Here is a 17866-nt window from a genome sequence, read left to right on the forward strand (position 1 = left end):
CCTCCAGATATCCTTCTGTCTCTCTAGGTTTCCTGTCCCAGCACTTCTCTGATCCCAGCCCCATGTTCTCTGTCTTCATGCAGATACCAGCTGTGCATGATTTTGGACTTTTCATGTCACTGATTGTGTCCTGCTGCTGGGTAGCTGTGCTATTCACCATGCCAGCTGCTCTTGGAATATGGACCCTTTATGTGTCCCCACTAGAGAGCTCCTGTCAAACCAGGTGAGTTCTGGAGCCTCCGTTTGTGAGTGGGAAGTTGTGGCTGGAGCCCATGGCCAGGACAGTATGCAAATCCATACCCAATCCTCTCTGTCATCCTCATCCCCCTCAGATAGCTTGGTTTTGCCATTCTCTGTTCTCTAAGGGTAGAAAAATATAACTGCTGCCCTTCCAGATCAAAACAAAATGGAAGGGCCGGGTCCCAATCTTTCTCCCTGGTGTACACGGAGGTGCCACCCAGCAGACGGGCTCAGAAATGTCGGTCATACCTCTTTGTTGAATCCCATGAAGTGTTGGAGCCATTTGTGTCCTCAGAGCACTTACTGCACAGCCACAATCCTCAGGCTGTGCAGACACAAGCCCAGCAGACAGATCAACATTGCTCCTGCCTGCAAGCAAAAGCAGTGCATGCAGCTTTGTGTTTGGAAGTCAGCACATTTCCCTTCCCCTGCTCTTTAGCAGTGCAGATGACCTGGCCTGATTTAATTCATTAGCAGGGATATGAACTGCTGAAACTGCCGTCACTCAGTGCCCAGTGTTTGTGGCTCAGCCCTGCTCTGTTTATTCAGCCCAGCCTCCTACAGCTTTTCTGTAGCAGCTCAGTCCCTGACCTCTCAGCACTTAGCAATGGAAATTGCTCACGGCACTGCCTGTTCTCTTTCCAAGCAATTGAAGCAGGCTGTTGCTGCTTTCCTTGTTGCTGAAGGAGACCACTGGTAACTTCAGGGTACATGACTTAAAGCTCATTCCTTTGTCTCCTCCTCTGCCCCAATCTAGCTGCAGTCAGAAGTGCACCAAGAAGAGTGCTTTGCACCTGGCTGAAGATCTCTTCATTGCCTCCGAGGCCACCTCCAGAGCAGGCCGAGAGACGCTTCCCTATCTCGATGATGACATCCCACTGCTCAGCGTGGAGGAGGAGCCTGGTATGTGCCTGCTGTGTAGTGCCTTCAGGGGAACCATGCTGTCCTGTCCGTCCTGGAGCTTTTCCTGTCCGTGCTCAGTTCACCTGCTTTTAAGCAGGAGGTGATGCTGTCACAAAAGTTGTAGGTAGAAATCTGAGCTCACTGGTGGCTGCAGGAAGCTTTGAGATCTTCAGTGGCTGCAGATACATGCTTGCTAACTGCTTTGCTAATCTTCTTGGCTCTAAAGTTGATTGTACTTGGTGCTGGGAATCACCAATTGACACATGGATGTAGCCATGAAACACTGAATCCGTAGCACCAGGATGGCTCACCTTCAAGTAGAGGATGTTCTCCCCTCTTCCCTGCCATTCAGGTTGCTGCATTTGGGAAGCAGGCAAGAGAACACGTTGTCATTCTCCAGCATGACCTCCTCACAGCACTTCCTCCCTCGTGGCAAGGAGGGGGCAATGAGTTGCCTGAGACTGCGCAAGCAATCTAGAAAAAGAGCCCAGAAATGCCCTACCACCTGTTTGCAGGAGATGTTCCGTCTAGCTCTGATTAAAGATAAGGGTGCTTAAGGGTTCATGCTCTTGTTTAAAAACTTGCTTTTAAAACTTGCTAGGATCTCTTCCTTTTAAAAACCACAATGGGGATGGGTCTGGGCAGAGAGTAGCTTTTGGGCCTAGCAGCAGAGTGGAACTGGAGTCAAATACATCCCTGGCTGAGGGCCCATCGATCCCATGGCAGTGCCCAGACCTTCCCCCTGCAGGGTGGGCTCTGAGCAGCATTTGATACACAGACAGTTATGCTTTGGCTCTGCACTGCAAGAGCTGTCTTCTTAGTATGCTGGGGACACATGCGATGGTAATGTATGGAAATCACTCCTTCCCCTCTGAGCAGAGCAAACAGCAGGATGCTTTTCTCTGGGGGCCCCTGGGCATCAGGTAACTCATGAAGTAGCAAAGCAGCTTGTTCCAGCTGGTGATCAAGCATGGTTTGTGGGTCAGCTGTAGAGCATGCCAGGCACTCTTTGACTCCACTAGAGCAAGTGAACACTTCTCACCTGCAGAGAAGAGGGCAGTTCCCTAGGCATCCCTGAGCATGGAGGGATCATGGAGGAGCCAGGCTGTAGTCAGGAAGAGGTGAGCTGCGTGTTGTTAGCTTCAAGAGGTACTCAGTGGGACAAAGGGACAAATTCTGCTTGGCCCAAGAAGCGTGCAGTGTCCTTGTGCCCATATCCACAATGTTACTGGGATCTGGCAGAGGAAGAATAACCTGAAGCATAAGCTTTCAGCTGAGCTATAGATTTAGAAGTATAGATGTCACATGTCAGTGAATTGCCAAAGATGCTTCCTATTGCATCCTGGGCAAGCCACTGCCTCTGCCTGGGTCTTATCACATCACCCTAGCTTGACTGAGTTGTGCAGCACCTCGCAGAAGGAGATTTTGTGAAGGAGAGCAGGAAGCTCTGAGAGGCACTTATAACACTGACTACTGAGACTGCCTTTGATTTCTCTCTTTCTAGTCTCCCTGGAAATGGGGGATGTTCCCTTGGTATCTGTGATGCCAGAAAATCTGCAGCTCACTGTGGAGAAGAGCAGCCGAGGTCACTTGATAGCCCATCTGCAGGAGCTGCTGGAGCACTGGGTGCTGTGGTCTGCGGTAAAGAGCAGATGGGTGATTGTGGGTAAGCAAGGAGGGGGGATGTTCCATCTGCATGGGTTTTAGAGGGTTTGACAGCATCTCAATCCGTCTCCAAGCCTTGATTATTAGTGACAAGAGACTGAGAAGGGGGACTTAATAGAGGGCTTCTAACACAGTTGATGAGTATCCCCAGAACAGACGGTCCCTAAGGGGACTGCATGAGGAACTTGGAGATTTTTCCATCCCTCTCCTTTCACTCAGGTCTGAAATGACAGTTCCTGATGGTGTTATCCAGGCATGGGGCTGAAAGCCCAGCTGCCACTGTGCTTTAGGGGCTGTTCCTTTCTCCTCTTAAAAATAGCATCTTTCCTCCATGCCCTTGCTATGTCCTAAGAGCAAGATGCACACAGGGTCCCATACACTTACCCGGGCTTCTCCTTGCAGGTCTCTTTCTCGTTGTTTTGCTCCTATCCATATTCTTTGCCAGCCGCCTCCGTCCAGCAAGCCGTGCTCCCGTCTTGTTCCGGCCAGACACAAACATCCAGGTGCTGCTAGACCTGAAATACAACCTGAGTGCTGAAGGCATCTCCTGCATTACCTGCTCAGGTGAGAGTGCTGGCCCCCAGAACACAGGGGATGCAGCCTGGCCCAGACCCTGAGCTGGGGGAGCTAGAAAATGAGACGGAGGACTGCATTTCTAAAAATACCTCATTGGGTATTGGATGGATCCTGCTGAAGGAAGGCACATACTGGGAGTAGGATGGTGGAGTTGTCTGTAGGAGTAGAGTACTTTGAACAGCTGCTTTAGCCAGGAACTGCCTGAGTGTTTCTGCTAGAGCTAATTTCTTTATAGTCTAGGAACATGATCTATTTTTACTCGTAAGGGACTGTGCCAGTGACCAGCTTGGGGTCTGTGGCTCTGTGCTCAGGGTTTGGTGTTAGATGGCAGAGTCCCTGATGTGTTACCTACTTCAGTGAGTGGCATGTGCAGGGCTGGTAGGTCTCTTTGTCATGCCATTCACTCTTTCCTCCCTGAGTAACCTTGTTGGACAGGTTTGTTTCAGGAAAAGCCCCACAGTTTGCAGAACAACATCCGAACTTCCTTGGAAAAAAAGAAGAGAGGCTCAGGGTCACCTTGGGGAAGCAAAGGGAGCATAAGTGATACAGGGCAGCAAGGTAAGTGGGACATGATGACTGATTTTTGGCCCCATCTTATAAACAAACAAACAAACAAAAAACATAAATCATATGACCTCAGACTAACTGATGGGGAATAATTTTCTTTGGACACTGCCCTGTTGAGCCCTGGTTTGGTGCTGGATGTTATATATCAGGGTCATCATTACCATCCCCCTTCCAACGAATGCCTACTGTTCTCCAGGACAGGGTCCTATAGTCCAGGTGGCAATACAGCCTAGTGACAAATCCCTCTGGTCTGCCTAGTTTGAGCACTAGGAGCACTAGTTTGAGGGCTAGGAGCTCAGAGCTTTGCATCCCTTTCCTGTATCACAGCCTTGTTGGCAGGCCATGAGGAGAGTAAATTTAGCCTGCTTTGCAGGGGATTTTGAGAATAAAAGAGTTATTGGGCCAGGTCCTGAGCTGACATGAATCAATAAGCCATCAGGAATTACTGCAGCTCAGGATATATTTATGAAATCCTTTGAAATCTGTGCTGTGCTGCTAGAAGGCAGAGGCTGCGCCTGCTGCCCCAGAGGAGACAACAGACCAGAGGAACCCCCCCCTTCCCATGTCTGTAGGATTTGCTGGTTGAGAAGTACCACTAGCCCTCAAGTCCTCTCTCTGTTTGCTCCAGATCTGCAGGGGACTGTGTATATCTCCAAGTCCAGAAGCAAGGGAAGGCCAGCCATCTACAGATTCTCTCTCAACGCCAGTGTCCCTGCCCCCTGGCAGATGGTGTCACCGGGAGATGGGGAGGTGCCTTCATTTCAGGTGAGTCAGTCCAGGGATGTTGGACCCCTATATCAAGAGTTCAGCACTCAGCAGGTGAGCACAAGAGCCTCCTGTTTCTCCACAGGGCCCTGGGTAGCTCAGGGTGAAATATCCAGGGCATTGCAGTAAGGTAGCTAACGCAGAGGGTGTTATACCTGGCATTGTTAGAGATTATGCCTTGCACTGCCACAGTACTGTCAGCAATAGGAGAAGTGTGGGCATCTGGGGATCAGATGAGGCCTGGCATCATCAGCTGGTCTTACTTTAGTGGAACTGCAGCTGAACCAGCTGGATTCCCACTGCCTCCTTCTGCCCATGCCCAGATAGCTGGTGAGCAGGCGACACAGTTCACAGGCCACGCTGGGCATAGGCACCCCCAGCAGAACTGCCTTTCGTATCTCCCTCACCCTGGACAGAGCAGCCACCACCCAGCCTAGGCCACAGAGAATGGGGGCGGCGAGGGGCTCCGTCACACGCTGCCCAGCACCCTGGGAAGGAGGCAGGCTGGGGGCTGGCTGGGTTTGTGCCTGCAGCGCTCATCCCGTGTGGTTGTGCCAGTGCCCTGGGAGGAGGGGAGTGTGTGCTAACATGCTAACATGTGACAGGCTGCAACCTTGTGGAGTTAAGTGTCTGTTTTCATTAATCCATTGCTTAGGTGTATAGAGTGCCTTTCGGTAACTTCACCAGGAAGCTGACAGCTTGTGTGTCCACAGTAGGGCTGCTTAAGCAGACGAGCCCCAGGAAGTGGATGATGACCACCTTGTCCTGTGATACCAAGAGAGGCTGGAAGTTCGACTTCAGTTTCTATGTGGCCGCCAAGGAGCAGCAGCGAACGCGGTAACCCTCCCAAACCCACCCAAGGCCAGGCAGCAAAAGCAGTACAGCTGAATGGCTGATACGGGATGTGTAGCGTCCGGTGCCAGTCCTGACCTCAGCTGGTGGCATCCTTGGCCCTAGTTCTTTTTGCACATGTGCCCCATCTTTGCCGTGTTATTTTGCAGGCCCATAACATCACCAATATGCCAGGGGCTTGCCAGATGCAGAACTGTCACTGCGGGCTTCTTTGGGTGGCAAAAAGAATTTGCTGGTCTTTGTCTTGCCCTTACCCACCTGAAGTTTTGGGCTGAACAGGCAGCATATAATGCACAATGGCTAGGGATCCAAGCCTGGAGCTGCTCACTTTTTCCTTCCCTCTGTCCCCGAGAATGTCTCTTTCCATGTAGTGCTTTGGACACATCTGTAGTACACCTGCCTTCCCATAATGAACTCTCTTTGTTGCACAGGAAACTGTATTTCGCCCAGTCGCACAAGCCCCCCTACCATGGCCGAGTGTGTGTGGCACCTCCTGGCTGCCTTCTCAGCTCTAGCCCCGACGGACCCACCAAAGGCATCCTTTATGTTCCCAGTGAGAAAGGTAAGGCTGATGAGTACCTGTTCAGCCACGTCTTGTTGCTAACTGGGCTAAAGAGTCAGCTGGGTTTTTGCCTTCTTCTGATGTAACCATTCTTTCTTCTGTGTTTGATAGCAGCACCCAAAGCAAAGCTGTCAGCGACTTCTGGATTTAATCCTTGCATGAACACGGGCTGCGGGAAGCCAGCAGTGCGGCCGCTGGTGGACACAGGAGCCATGGTGTTTGTGGTCTTTGGTATCCGAGGGATTAATCGCACAGGACGTTCAGACAACCACGTCATTGGAGACATGGTACACAAATCCTGGCATGCTGGACAGGCATGCCTGGGGCTGATGGGTGAAGGAAGGTCTCCCTGGATGTTATCTAGTTAATCTCTGCTGCCCAGGCAGTATGGTCCAGCAGTCTAGACAGATGGAGTGGCAGAGGTGGCAGCTTTGTGATGAGCCAAAACCACATTTATGTTTAACAAATTCATGAATAATGGAGTTGAAGAAGCCCTTTAGTGAAATCACTTCAGACTTTTCAGAAAATCTCTTTCTGAGCACAATATCTAACCTTCTAATTTTTAGTCTAAGTCTGGCTTTCCTGGGGATTTTAGAAGCAAACCCGTCTTGAGCTCAGTATGGAAATGTCACTACAAAGTCAAGATATTTTTCTGTAATTGCTTATTTTATTATGAGATAGTAACATGGAAAAAATACATATCAATTACTCAAGAGAAACATTCCTAAATGTGACTTTTTCAGGAACAATTTATCTCCCAAATCTGGTACCTTGACGTACTCCCAGCCTTTCCCCAGCAAAATTATATGCAGCTCTGGTCAGTTGGCAGATGCGTTTCAGCTTTCTGCTGTTCCTCTTGCCTTCTGATTTGAGGGCACTGTGCAGAATCAGCCTTTGCCTGTTGCTTCTGGAGTGGGCGGCATGAAACACAAGCAGTGGGGTGGGCAGAAAGTTGGAGTTAAGTGCTGGGCACTGCTAGAGAATCAAAAATTCTCCTTAGGCAGACCCTGATGTTTTGGGGCATGCCCTGGTAGCCACACACTCATCAGCGCTTCAGTCACACTGCCTGATTTATTTTTTATTTTTTATGTAATTTTTTCCTGGGTTGTCTGGTGAGGCAAAGATGTCTGATGTTCTTTTCACTGCAGAAACCTGTGGTCTGTAAAAGATGGTCCCAGGCCGTGTGCCCAGGATCAGGTTCTGCCTTGTGCCAGTTGCCGTGTACATGCCTCATGTGTGGTGCTCTTGTTGTTGTGTCTCCTTGTGAAAGGGCAGCGTTATCTATGATGACAGCTTCGACCTCTTCAAAGAGATTGGCAACCTGTGTCGCCTCTGCAAAGCCATCGCCAGCAACACCGAGCTGGTGAAGCCAGGAGGGGCTCAGTGCCTGCCCTCTGGTACGTGGGGTCCTTGGGGAGATCCTGGGTCCCTGGGCACAGACTGCTTCTCACCCTCCAGTCTGAGGAACATAGCTGCGAAGGGCTCTTAAACTTTCAGATTCCAGTTTGATGAAGCACGGAAAGGAAATGAATGCACCAGTCAGTGATAAATGCAGACGGTGCAGGGAGGAGAAGGGTTTCTCAGCAGTCAGCTCTCCTGAGCTGCCTGCAGCACAGCTCTGCCTGGCTGTACTGCTTCCTGACAACTGGGGACAGCCGTGGGCATGTCCCGTTTGGTGCTGATGGCACCGAGTGTGCCCTCTCAAGCTAGAAGCAGCTGAGGGCTCTGGTGCTGAGATCAAGTGCTTTTGCAAGTCAGAGTTGCAGGGGCAAGCAGCTGCTGACAAGTGAGAGCTGGAGCTTTCACTTGTTTTCTTCACCTTTGTTCCCATGTGCTCCCTTTCCCTGTCCTGTCCTCCATCCCTTGCTTGTCCTCCATCCCTTGCTCTTTCTTTCTCTCCAGGTTATAGCATCTCCTCCTTTCTGCAGATGTTGCACCCTGAGTGCAAGAACATCCCTGAGCCGAACCTGCTGCCTGGACAGCTCTCTCATGGGGCAGTGGGAGTGAAGGATGGGAAGGTGCAGTGGATCTCTATGGCGTTTGAATCGGTGAGCACGTCATCGCCATCTATCCCTGTGACAGTTTCTTCTCGTGACTTCGGGGGTTTTAGCTCTGCTCTTTCTGCACTGGCCACTTTCATTTGCAGCCATAATTGGTGCTTGCTAGTGTTTGTGCCTGGCTGCAGACAGACGCCTCCACTCACGAGTTGCTAAGAAGTAGCTGCTTATGCTCTTAGCGTGAGAGCTCGGGCAAGAGCTGGTGGCAGATCTGCTCATCTGCTCTCCAGCTGGCTTGTTCTACCTCTACCCTTGCATACCCTGCCTCAGAGAGCAGGACACAAGAATAACATGTTAATCTTCTTACAGACAACCTACAAAGGGAAATCTTCCTTCCAGACATACGCTGACTATCTGAAATGGGAGACATTTCTGCAGCAGCAACTCCAGCTTTTCCCAGAGGGCTCTGCTCTCCGACATGGTTTCCAGACCTGTGAGCACTGGAAGCAGATCTTCATGGAGATTATAGGCAAGTGACTGCCATAGTTCTCTCCCTGAGGAACCTAGACTCTCTGTATCTTCACAGCACTCTTCGCTCCATATTATGGGCAAGAGTTATATCCCTTATCATTGCTGTGCTAAGTCCCTTATCATTGCTGTGCAAAGTCCTAAAGCCCATTTCTATCCCAAGCAGCATATACTTTCAAAATCCTAAGCATGGCCCAGGGAAATAGAGGCGAGGGAATATCCCCTGTAGATGGGGGAGGCAAGAATAGGACCTGGATCACCCACTTCCCACTCTCATCCTCCCCTTTCCATCTGTGCCAGCAGGAGTCCCTGCCTGCCTTGTCACCAGCAGAGACACGGTGCCCCCCTCACTCCAGCTGTCACCATCCCAGACTCAAATTATCTGGCCTTTTCTTTTCCAGGAGTGCAGAGTGCCCTGTACGGTCTCATCCTCTCACTGGTTATTTGTGTGGCTGCAGTGGCGGTGTTCACCACTCACATCCTCCTCCTGCTGCCGGTGCTGCTCAGCATTTTAGGTAAAAAAACCAATCCCATTGTGCCAAGCTTTTCCTTCCTCTGAAATTGCTGGGTTGTGGCACTGCTGAGCCTCCAGTGATTTGAACTGAATTGCTCCTACTTTGTGTAAACTCTTCTGGCTTTCCTGGACTCAATCCTGATGTACCTAGGTGAATGGGAGAAACTCTCAACAAATGCACAGGAACCTCCTTGGGAAAACAGATTTGTGTGTCTAATTCCCAGTGTGTTTTATCTACACAATCCCTTCTATTTGTTTAAATAAGGGGTTTAGCTACCCAAATGCCATCCCTGCCTGTTATGTATAATAATGTGATTAAGTCCCACATGTTCTGAATAACAATTGCACTCCTTCCCAAGGATCTGCACCATGGCTGCTGTTTCCAAGCAGTGGGAGATTTTCAAAGCTGAATATTTTAGCCGTTTTGTTAGCATTTGAAGCAAATTTGTAAACAGCTCCCTCTCCCTGGCTGGTGATTTGACGGTATTATGGACTAAGTGTGTTGCTAAACTTCCCAGTTTAAAAAATCAAATCTATCATTTTAAAACCACTTAGTCTCCCACACATGACTCACAAACAAACATCACTCTTGCCTTTAAGAAAAATCTGTACATGTGCTCGGGCTGTGTGTAAACTCCAGCGAACAAAACAAAGGGCCTTCTTGCCTGTAGTGCACATAAGCGCACTGGCTTGTGCTTGGATTCTGTTAGCAAGCATTAGTTTGGATTGGCATCAGTCTGTCTTTTTTGCCTGACATTTCAGTTAGTTGCTTTGCTGTTCCGAGCAGGTCTGAGTGCCTTTGTGAATGGTCCCATGGCCACTGGAAGGTGAGGGAGGTGTTTGCCTTTGTGGGCAGGACATGTACAAGATTCCAACTGGCTAGCATGGAGACCTGCAGGGCTATGATCTCAAAATCCCTGACTGAGCCATAGCAGTAGGGCTGGGCAGCACTCCCTGCGTCCTTTAAACTTGCCTAACGCGACCTTTTTCACGCAGGGGTGGTCTGCTTGGTGGTGACCATCATGTACTGGTCTGGCTGGGAAATGGGGGCTGTGGAAGCCATTTCTCTCTCCATCCTCGTTGGCTCCTCTGTTGATTACTGCGTGCACTTGGTGGAGGGCTACCTGCTGGCAGGGGAAAACCTGCCACTGCACCACACAGAGGTGAGCTCTCTTCCTCCTACAGCCTTGTGTCCTCTTGTGCCCTCTGTACCACTCGGCTGTGATGCGGGACACGAGGCATGATGGGCAAGGGGGGATGTCTTGCCAACCTCACAGCACGCCTGAGCTGCTTGCTGCTTTTCCAGCTGTCGGAGACTGATGTGAGCTGGGGTACCTGGCGACAGTAAGCAGCTCGGTGTCCAACCCACATGGTCGTACAGTAAACCCAGCCGAGGGTCCAACCCACATGGTTGTCCCTCTCTCACTGGCCACTGGACACACCTGTGTCCAAAGCAATACCCTTTCATGCCCCACTGAAGACAATCCTGCACGAGAACAGCCCCCCACTCATCCTGTAACTTCAGCAAGTCACTTTGGCTTGCTGTGCTGGACCTCCAGGCCTCCTCCAGCCTGGTTAACATCTCCCTCTTGGGGAAGATGGATGCCCCAAAAGCTTGGGGATCTCTGTTCCCCAGGTACAGTGGCTGTCATGTGGGCCCAGCAGTCAGCCTGATATGGCTGAAAGGAGGCACTGATGGAGGCACAAAATCCAGCAGCCTTTGCCTCTGATGGATTTGTCCCCACAATCCCTTAACGCTGCCGTCCCTTCTGCCAGGACCCCACAGCGTGCCGCCAGTGGAGGACGATTGAAGCAGTCCGTCACGTGGGAGTGGCGATCGTCTCCAGCGCCGTCACCACAGGGATCGCCACCGTCCCCCTCTTCTTCTGCATCATCGCCCCTTTCGCCAAGTTTGGGAAGATCGTGGCCCTCAACACAGGGGTCTCCATCCTGTACACGCTGACTGTGAGCACAGCCCTGCTGAGCATCATGGGGCCCGGCACCTTCACCCGGAGCAGGACTTCCTGCCTCAAGGCTGTGGCAGGAGTGCTCCTCGCCGGCCTGCTGGGTCTATGCATCTGCCTTGCCCTGCTGAAGAGCGGGTTTAACATCCCCCTCCCTAACGGGACAGCCCTGTAGACCTTACGCCAAGAGCCACACGCTCTGTCCTCTTGCTCCCTTTTCTTTTCTCTTTCTTTTTTTTAAAGGATATTTTTTGTAAGAAAAAAAAAGAGGAAAAAAAAAGCCCTTTTTTTCCAGAAGTTTTTCAACTCCAGATGCACTTTATTTTCTAATAGGTTTTGCTCTAAACTTGTATTTATTTCAGTAGTGATGGATGGATGACGGACAGTGAGGGCTGCCCAGGGAATTCCTCAGCCCATCAGCAGGAGGGGAGGAGGTATCCTTCTCTCAAATTTCTTTCTGTTTTTCTTTTTTTTAAATGAACAGAGCTTTCTGGAACCACAGAGATAAAGGGGAGAAGTCAGGCCCTCTGCTCCCTTTCAGAAACCTTCCCTTCTGTCCTTACCTTCTTCTTGGCCAGGGTCAGCATTAAAACAGTGGCTCTTGAGGTGATGTCCTGCCCCCTGCCAGGCCAGTGCATCACTGCGTGAGCCTTGCAACAGCAGTGAGCTGATGGACAGGCCTGAGGGATAGCAGTGTCCGGACCCCTTTGCTGTGTCCTGTGGCCAGCAGTGACCTCATTGCACGGGACATATTTCCCAGCCAGCCCTTACTGGGGTTGTTGTGGGATTAAAACTAGAGATCTTGGGCAGTCCCAGTTCCTGTTCCCTGTGTGACCTCACCAGTCACTGCCTCTGCTCTTCATGGTGGAGAGAGAACAGAAGGCCTTCAGCTCCCTGCAACGATTTTTGCTCTTGGACCTGGCAGCCAGCCCTTAACCTGGGGGCGAGCTAAGCCCTGCGGCCAGGCAGAGCCCGAAGCTGGCAGCATGCACGGACACACAGCGGTGCATCCTCTGTGACAGCTCCGAGACCCCCCTCCCTCGTGCAGACAAGAAGGCAGCAGAGCTTCAGCCTGCGGCTGCTGCCTGCTCACAGCAGATGGTTTATATTAAAGTAAAATGAAATTGCAAACTAGTGCCATTAACAAGTACATTTTAAGCATCACTGATTCCATCATATTCTTAAAATTGAAATAACTAAGTGTGTGCATTGAGATGCAGCGCATCTGGTCCTCAGCAGAGGGGGAGGGGTCAGGCCCACTGGGAGATGCATTAAACATTATTTACAGGGATGCCAGCAGAGGGAGGTGGCCAGAAAGCAGCCTGAGTCCTCATTCGTTTGCAGATACCGTGTCCCTGGTGGCTTTGCATTCTCTGTCTGGATTGACCCCCTTTTTAAAATGGAAATGCCAGGAAGCGGGTCCCCAGCGCCAGCGATGTTCTGGGGCTGTGCTGCTGGGACAGACCAGCAGCTGCTTCTGTGCGGCTCGCTGAGTCCCTGCTTTGATCCCTGCCCGTCTCTTACGCCTTCACATCGTGCCATCCCTCTGAAACCGGATCAGATGTTTGTTCCTGAACTAGGTTCCCAAAGGTATCAGATGGAGAGAGGAGTGTGAGGACAGGAATCTCCTTGGGCCTTGTTGATGCCAGGGAAAATCCAGAGCGCTCCTGCTGCAGGCAGTGAAGGTGGTGAAAGCATAAGCAGACCAGATCTAGTTTCTTCCTCACCACTCCACAGCGCAGCTGAGTTACCTTTTTCTGCAGTGTTAAATGTTTCTTGGCCCCTACCTCTGGTCTGTCCCAGTTCCTACAGGATGAACCTTGTGCCCATGAATAAATGGTTCTGGGAAGTATTTTTAAACTCTCCTAAACCAGTGCTTCTTTGATAGCTGCTGTGTGCATCACAGCACAACATTGATCTGCAAGTCCTGCTTTCCTTGATGTCCGTTCTCCAGATTTAATTACTGGTGGTGCCCTGAGCACCGCTACGTGGCAGCGAGCATGGAGGGCAGCGTGCTGATGATATACAGAGATCTACGTGGGTGCTGCAGGGGGAGAGCAAGGGAGCCCCGGTGCTGCTGCCTAGGGTGCTCTGGCTGCAGCTCGACCTCCTTTGGGTGATTAAAGCTGATGGATATTTCCAGGTCAGCAGGCAAGAGAGGAAGGTGCTAAGTGCTGCCTTGCAGAAAGTCCCTCCTTCTGTGAGCACGGAGAAGCGTTGAAAGGTCTTTAAGGCATGGCATAGATCTGCTTTGAATCCTGTAAAACTTAAAGCGCATTCAGGCAGGCCCCAGGTGTCCTGTGGTTTTGATCACTATGAAGAAGCTATGTAAGTCGCTCACCTCCAGAGTGATGCTGGGCACACCATGCTCAGCCACTCTTGGAAAGCAAAGGTTAATTTCAAAGTAGTGGAAAACCTTTGGTGTTTCAGGTCTGATCTGGCACTGTCTGATCTCAGATAAAAATAACCGAGTTGTTAGCACCTGGCAGAAGCCGTCCCGTTTTCTGGAGCAGGCAGGGGAGAGGAAAGGCTGCCGTTTTCCCTCCTCCTCCCTGGCCAGCCCAGGCACAGTCAGTGCCGTAGGGCTGGCTGGCACTAGCAGGAGCAGGAACATCACCTTGCCCTCGCTTTCTGAATGATTTTCTCGTTCAGAAAGGAAAATGAGAGAGCCTGAGGTAAGTGCAGAGCTGTAGCGGATGACTCACAAAAGCATACTGAGGAGGTTGTGCCCATCCAGCGAGGAGACGGAGGCAGAGAAAGGAGGAGAAACTTCTCCAGATTGTAGTAAGATGCCAGAAGAGCCAGGAGATGATCCCAGATGAAGCTTTTCAGTGCAAGGACCCGCTGGACATTGGTAAGCTGACAACTTCATGGTCATGACACTTGTCTGTAAGATCTAAGTAAATATTTCCCCTTGTCCCCACTTCACTCTGCACAGCTCTGTGGTCAGGGCGGCTGGTGTTTTCTCCACATGCTACGGAGTGAAAGAGACATAGAGGCAGGGCCTGTCCTTCCCCAAAATGTTTGCAACACCCTGATCTCCCCAACCATCTGCGGAGACAATAAATCAGTGGCAGATGTGTACATTCATCTCCATGTAGACAGCGTCCCCCTTGACATTAGAAAATATTCATAAAATTATAGGGGTAAGAAAATGGATGGGTTTATCTGAGCAAATGCAAAGGTGGGGCTGACAGCCCTGCTGGGAATGAGTGCTCTGAGGCAGATGCTTGCAGCAATAAAAAGCAAGGGCTCACCTGTCTGGCTCTTTTCTGGGAGCAGATGCTTGCCCTAAATTAATTCCTCCCACATCTCTGCCTATCTTCTTTCTCTGATGACTCTTCTGTTGCCTAGACCATCTCTTGGGCCCTGTCTTGCTGAGCAAAGCTCGGCCTTTTCGGTGCTAGCTGCTTTTGCCTAAGATGCTCACGGAGGCTGGACTAAAACTGTCCGGAGATTTTCTTAGGGAGAATTTCTTGGACAGAGGAAGTGAAGGTGCTAAAATGCTTCATACAAAGCTGCCAATTTTGATGTTTAAACAGTTGAACACAGCAGCCCAGTGTCATGGAAATATTTGATCCCAGCCTTACTTGGAGGCGAATGCACTGTTTTTCCATTCCAAAACAATCTCACTGCTGCACTTTAAAAGAAATGTATACAAGTGCTCAGTTACAGCACACTGCAGTGAAATATTTGGTAGCTGCCCACTCTTCTTTTTCCCGGTAAAATCCGGTTTTGAAGGATACCTTCTGAAAAGCTGATGTTAATGTTTCAGGATGACATTTGGTAAATGTAGTTTCCTACAAAATGGAGCAGGTCCTGTCCTGACCAGAAGCCCCCTCCTGTGCAGCCCTGGGCACTGTTCCCCGTTGTTGAAGCACTGAGACGTGCAGAGCTGCTGCTGCTCCTTGCCTTCAGGAGAGCTGCTGAGTGAGTTCAGGGTTCCCCACAGACACTGGTGAGACAATAGAGCCCCTGTTCACAGCAGCCTTGCCTAAATCAGCTTTGGAGTGAGGAGGAACGAAGTTGATGTGCTTTGCAAAGATCAGCGTCAGAGGAAGAAATGGACCCAGGTCTCCTTGCTCCATTTGTTTCCTTTTGTTGCAGTGGCTCTTGAGGTGCTGGGCTCCTACAGAGTCTGTAGAGGCAACAGGGACATCAGGGCTGGCCACCAACCCTGGCAATTGCAAAGGCTGCAGATCCTGGAAAGGAATTGGTGGCTGTGCTGGGCTGTGTTCTCGATCCCTGCTGGACCTGAAATGGTGCCAGAGCAAAGTCAGCTTCGAATTATCCCCAAGAAGGACATGGGGCATGCTCACGGAGCTGCTGGGAGCACGGATATGGTAGTCTGGGTGCAGGGGTCTCCTGAGACCCCTGGCTTTGTCTCCGCTGGAGCAAACTGGCATGTTGCTTTATGTCACAACATCTAATTCTTTTTGCTTGTCCTGCACTGAATTTTCTTACCAGAGTGGCCTGCCCTCCTGGAAGGTTATAAACCCCCTAAACACATATAAATCCTCCCATGCTGTCCAGCAGTGAAGCTGCGCTGATTGATTTGCAGCCAGGCAGGGCAAACACAGTCTCTCGGTTATTCCTTCTGAAATCACTGCTCACCCCGCACAGCGTGCAAGCCACAGTTCACAGGTTATGCTGTCTCAAAGGCCTCTGCCAACTCCTCTGCCCTGGCTTAGACCTAGGGTCCCAAAGCTGGAAGTCTCTCACGGCCTGTCTCCATCCCCAGGAGGTGGTCGTGTGGTGTGGGACCCTTCATCCCCGCCGCTCTTCCTCCGGGTGGCTGCTGGAGGGGATGGGAGGGCCATGGCCAGGAGAAGGAAGGTTTGCAGGTGGGAGCAGAAGAGAGCAAACGGGAGGGAGGATGGGTCGAGAGCTGGGGAGAAGAGGTTTGAGCACCCCGAGGCGCTGCCGTTTCACCGCGTCTTGTGCAGACCTTAGAGTGTTGGTTCTCAGAGTGATGTAGCACAATTCCCAACGGTAACGTACGCGTGTTACTTTTGTAAGTCGTCTCCTACCCTCACTATTTTCAGTGTTCCTTGATTTTTGGAGACTGTTGTAAATAAAAGATTTTGGCATTCGCTCGTTTGGCTCCCTCACTCGTCACCCTGTCACTGTTGCACGTCAGACAAGCCAACAAACAGTCCAGCTCCTACACAGGCCTTGAGGAGGGCTGGCTCAGATGGAGCTTTGTCCAGGTTTTCTGGAGCCCTTTTCCTCCTCCAATCCGTACCGTGCTTCTGCCAGTGTATGAAGATCGTGCCGACCCCACAAGAATGAGATTCATCTCCCTTCTCCTGTGGCACCACAAGGCCTAGCATGAACTTCTGGCTGAGGATTTCCATCCATGCCATGTTGCAGCAGCAAAATGCAGCCGTGAGACCAAGCGGCCACCCCACACCTCCTGGGCCCGCACTGAACCGATGCACGCAGAGGAGTGCCAAGCATTTACCTCTCGTTGCAGCCATGCTTGAGTGAGGTTTGCTCGCAGCACCCTCCCCTGGGTGTGTGCACACCAGGAAGGCCAGCACGCTGCAGCAACCTCCCACATTTTCAAGCCCTCAGCTTGAAAAGCTTCTACAGATGCGGCCCAAGTTACAGGCAAGGTTTCTGTGGCTTCTCAGTATATAGCTGCTGGGCTGGGAAAGGGGAAAGGGCTCGGAGGATGGATTAGATGGGGCAGCAGCTGCTCGCTGTTCGTTTCAAGCTGGCAGAGGCAGGAAGGAATTGCCGTCTGGCTGCGGGAGCCTGTCCATGGCGGGCCGTTGGCACAGCCCCTGTGCCAACGTTGACGGCCCGTGCTCTGAGACCTGCTGCCTGCCATTTGGCACGGCCCCATCTCTTCTTCCAGGTAAGCACGTCTGGTGTGAAGTCTTCATCACCTGCAGCAAATCCCCCTGGACTTCCGTCAAGCTATGGCACAGCGATGTCTGCGTTACCTCCTCAGCACCCCGCAGCACTCAGGGCTAGGCACGCTGGGGTGCTGCAGCTGTGCCTCCTACAGCTCCCCTCCACCCCAACCCAAACCCAAACCCCAAATCAGTGGTTCAGAAAGGAAAAACCCACCTCCTCACTGAAAAACCATCACAGATCCTGCCCTTTGGCACTTGGACAGGGGGTGCGGGCACTGCTGCTTCCTATCAGGGTCGCATGCCTGTGGCTGACAGACTTCAGGGTGTATGGGAGGAAGGTGGGAGGGCTGCAAACGTGCACGATGCATGACGCCTTTGCACAATGCATTGGTGTGAGGAGAGGCATGAGCCCAGGTGCAGCCATTGCTCCATCAGGGTGCAGTGAAAGCACAGCGGCCGTGCTGAGGAGAGTTGCTGAGGGGCTGCTGCCGCCGGGTGAGTGCTCCTGTACCAGGCTGGGGCAGGCGGCATAACTTGGAGATAGGGAGTGTTTAAACCCTGCACCGGCTCCTCTGACTCACCTGCACTGAGGAAAACCAGCCTGGTATGTTTATTTTTCTTTTTTTTACCACACGAAAAGAGCAGTGTGCTGTGTCTCCCCTGTGCTTTGCCCACTCCCACACCCTCTGGGGGCTCAGCCACGAGCTAGGTCACCCTTGCCCCTTCCCTGGTGCTTTGTGACCCTGCAGGTGACACATCCCAGGGACCCGATTGCTGAACAGAGTGCCCCAACAGATGGGTGAGGAGTGGGTGCTCCTCTCTTATCCTCAGGGCTGTTTGTACAGATTTTATCTGCTCCCCCGAGGCCT

At 51.5% G+C, this 17866-nt stretch overlaps 1 protein-coding gene across 9 annotated transcripts in view; it reads left to right on the plus strand.

Annotated features, from left to right (window-relative positions):
• Positions 1–16226, plus strand: part of DISP3 (dispatched RND transporter family member 3) — a 138277-nt gene extending 122051 nt beyond the window's left edge. For 7 of the 9 annotated variants that reach the window (XM_083803143.1, XM_083803144.1, XM_083803141.1 and 4 more), the window contains 15 exons: positions 84–223; positions 998–1143; positions 2648–2809; positions 3211–3372; positions 3820–3942; positions 4580–4716; positions 5372–5553; positions 6000–6130; positions 6242–6417; positions 7401–7527; positions 8033–8178; positions 8497–8656; positions 9057–9170; positions 10166–10332; positions 10946–16226. In XM_083803143.1, coding sequence (XP_083659269.1) covers positions 84–223; positions 998–1143; positions 2648–2809; positions 3211–3372; positions 3820–3942; positions 4580–4716; positions 5372–5553; positions 6000–6130; positions 6242–6417; positions 7401–7527; positions 8033–8178; positions 8497–8656; positions 9057–9170; positions 10166–10332; positions 10946–11308 — 2436 coding nt within the window. In that variant the 3' untranslated portion in view covers positions 11309–16226. The remainder of the gene's footprint in view (positions 1–83; positions 224–997; positions 1144–2647; positions 2810–3210; positions 3373–3819; positions 3943–4579; positions 4717–5371; positions 5554–5999; positions 6131–6241; positions 6418–7400; positions 7528–8032; positions 8179–8496; positions 8657–9056; positions 9171–10165; positions 10333–10945) is intronic. The other 2 variants (XR_014573366.1, XM_083803140.1) reach the window with 2 other exon arrangements.
• The last annotated feature ends 1640 nt before the right edge of the window (positions 16227–17866 follow it).

Source organism: Anser anser (genome assembly GCF_964211835.1).
Source record: "Anser anser genome assembly, chromosome: 17".
Lineage (NCBI taxonomy): Eukaryota > Metazoa > Chordata > Aves > Anseriformes > Anatidae > Anser > Anser anser.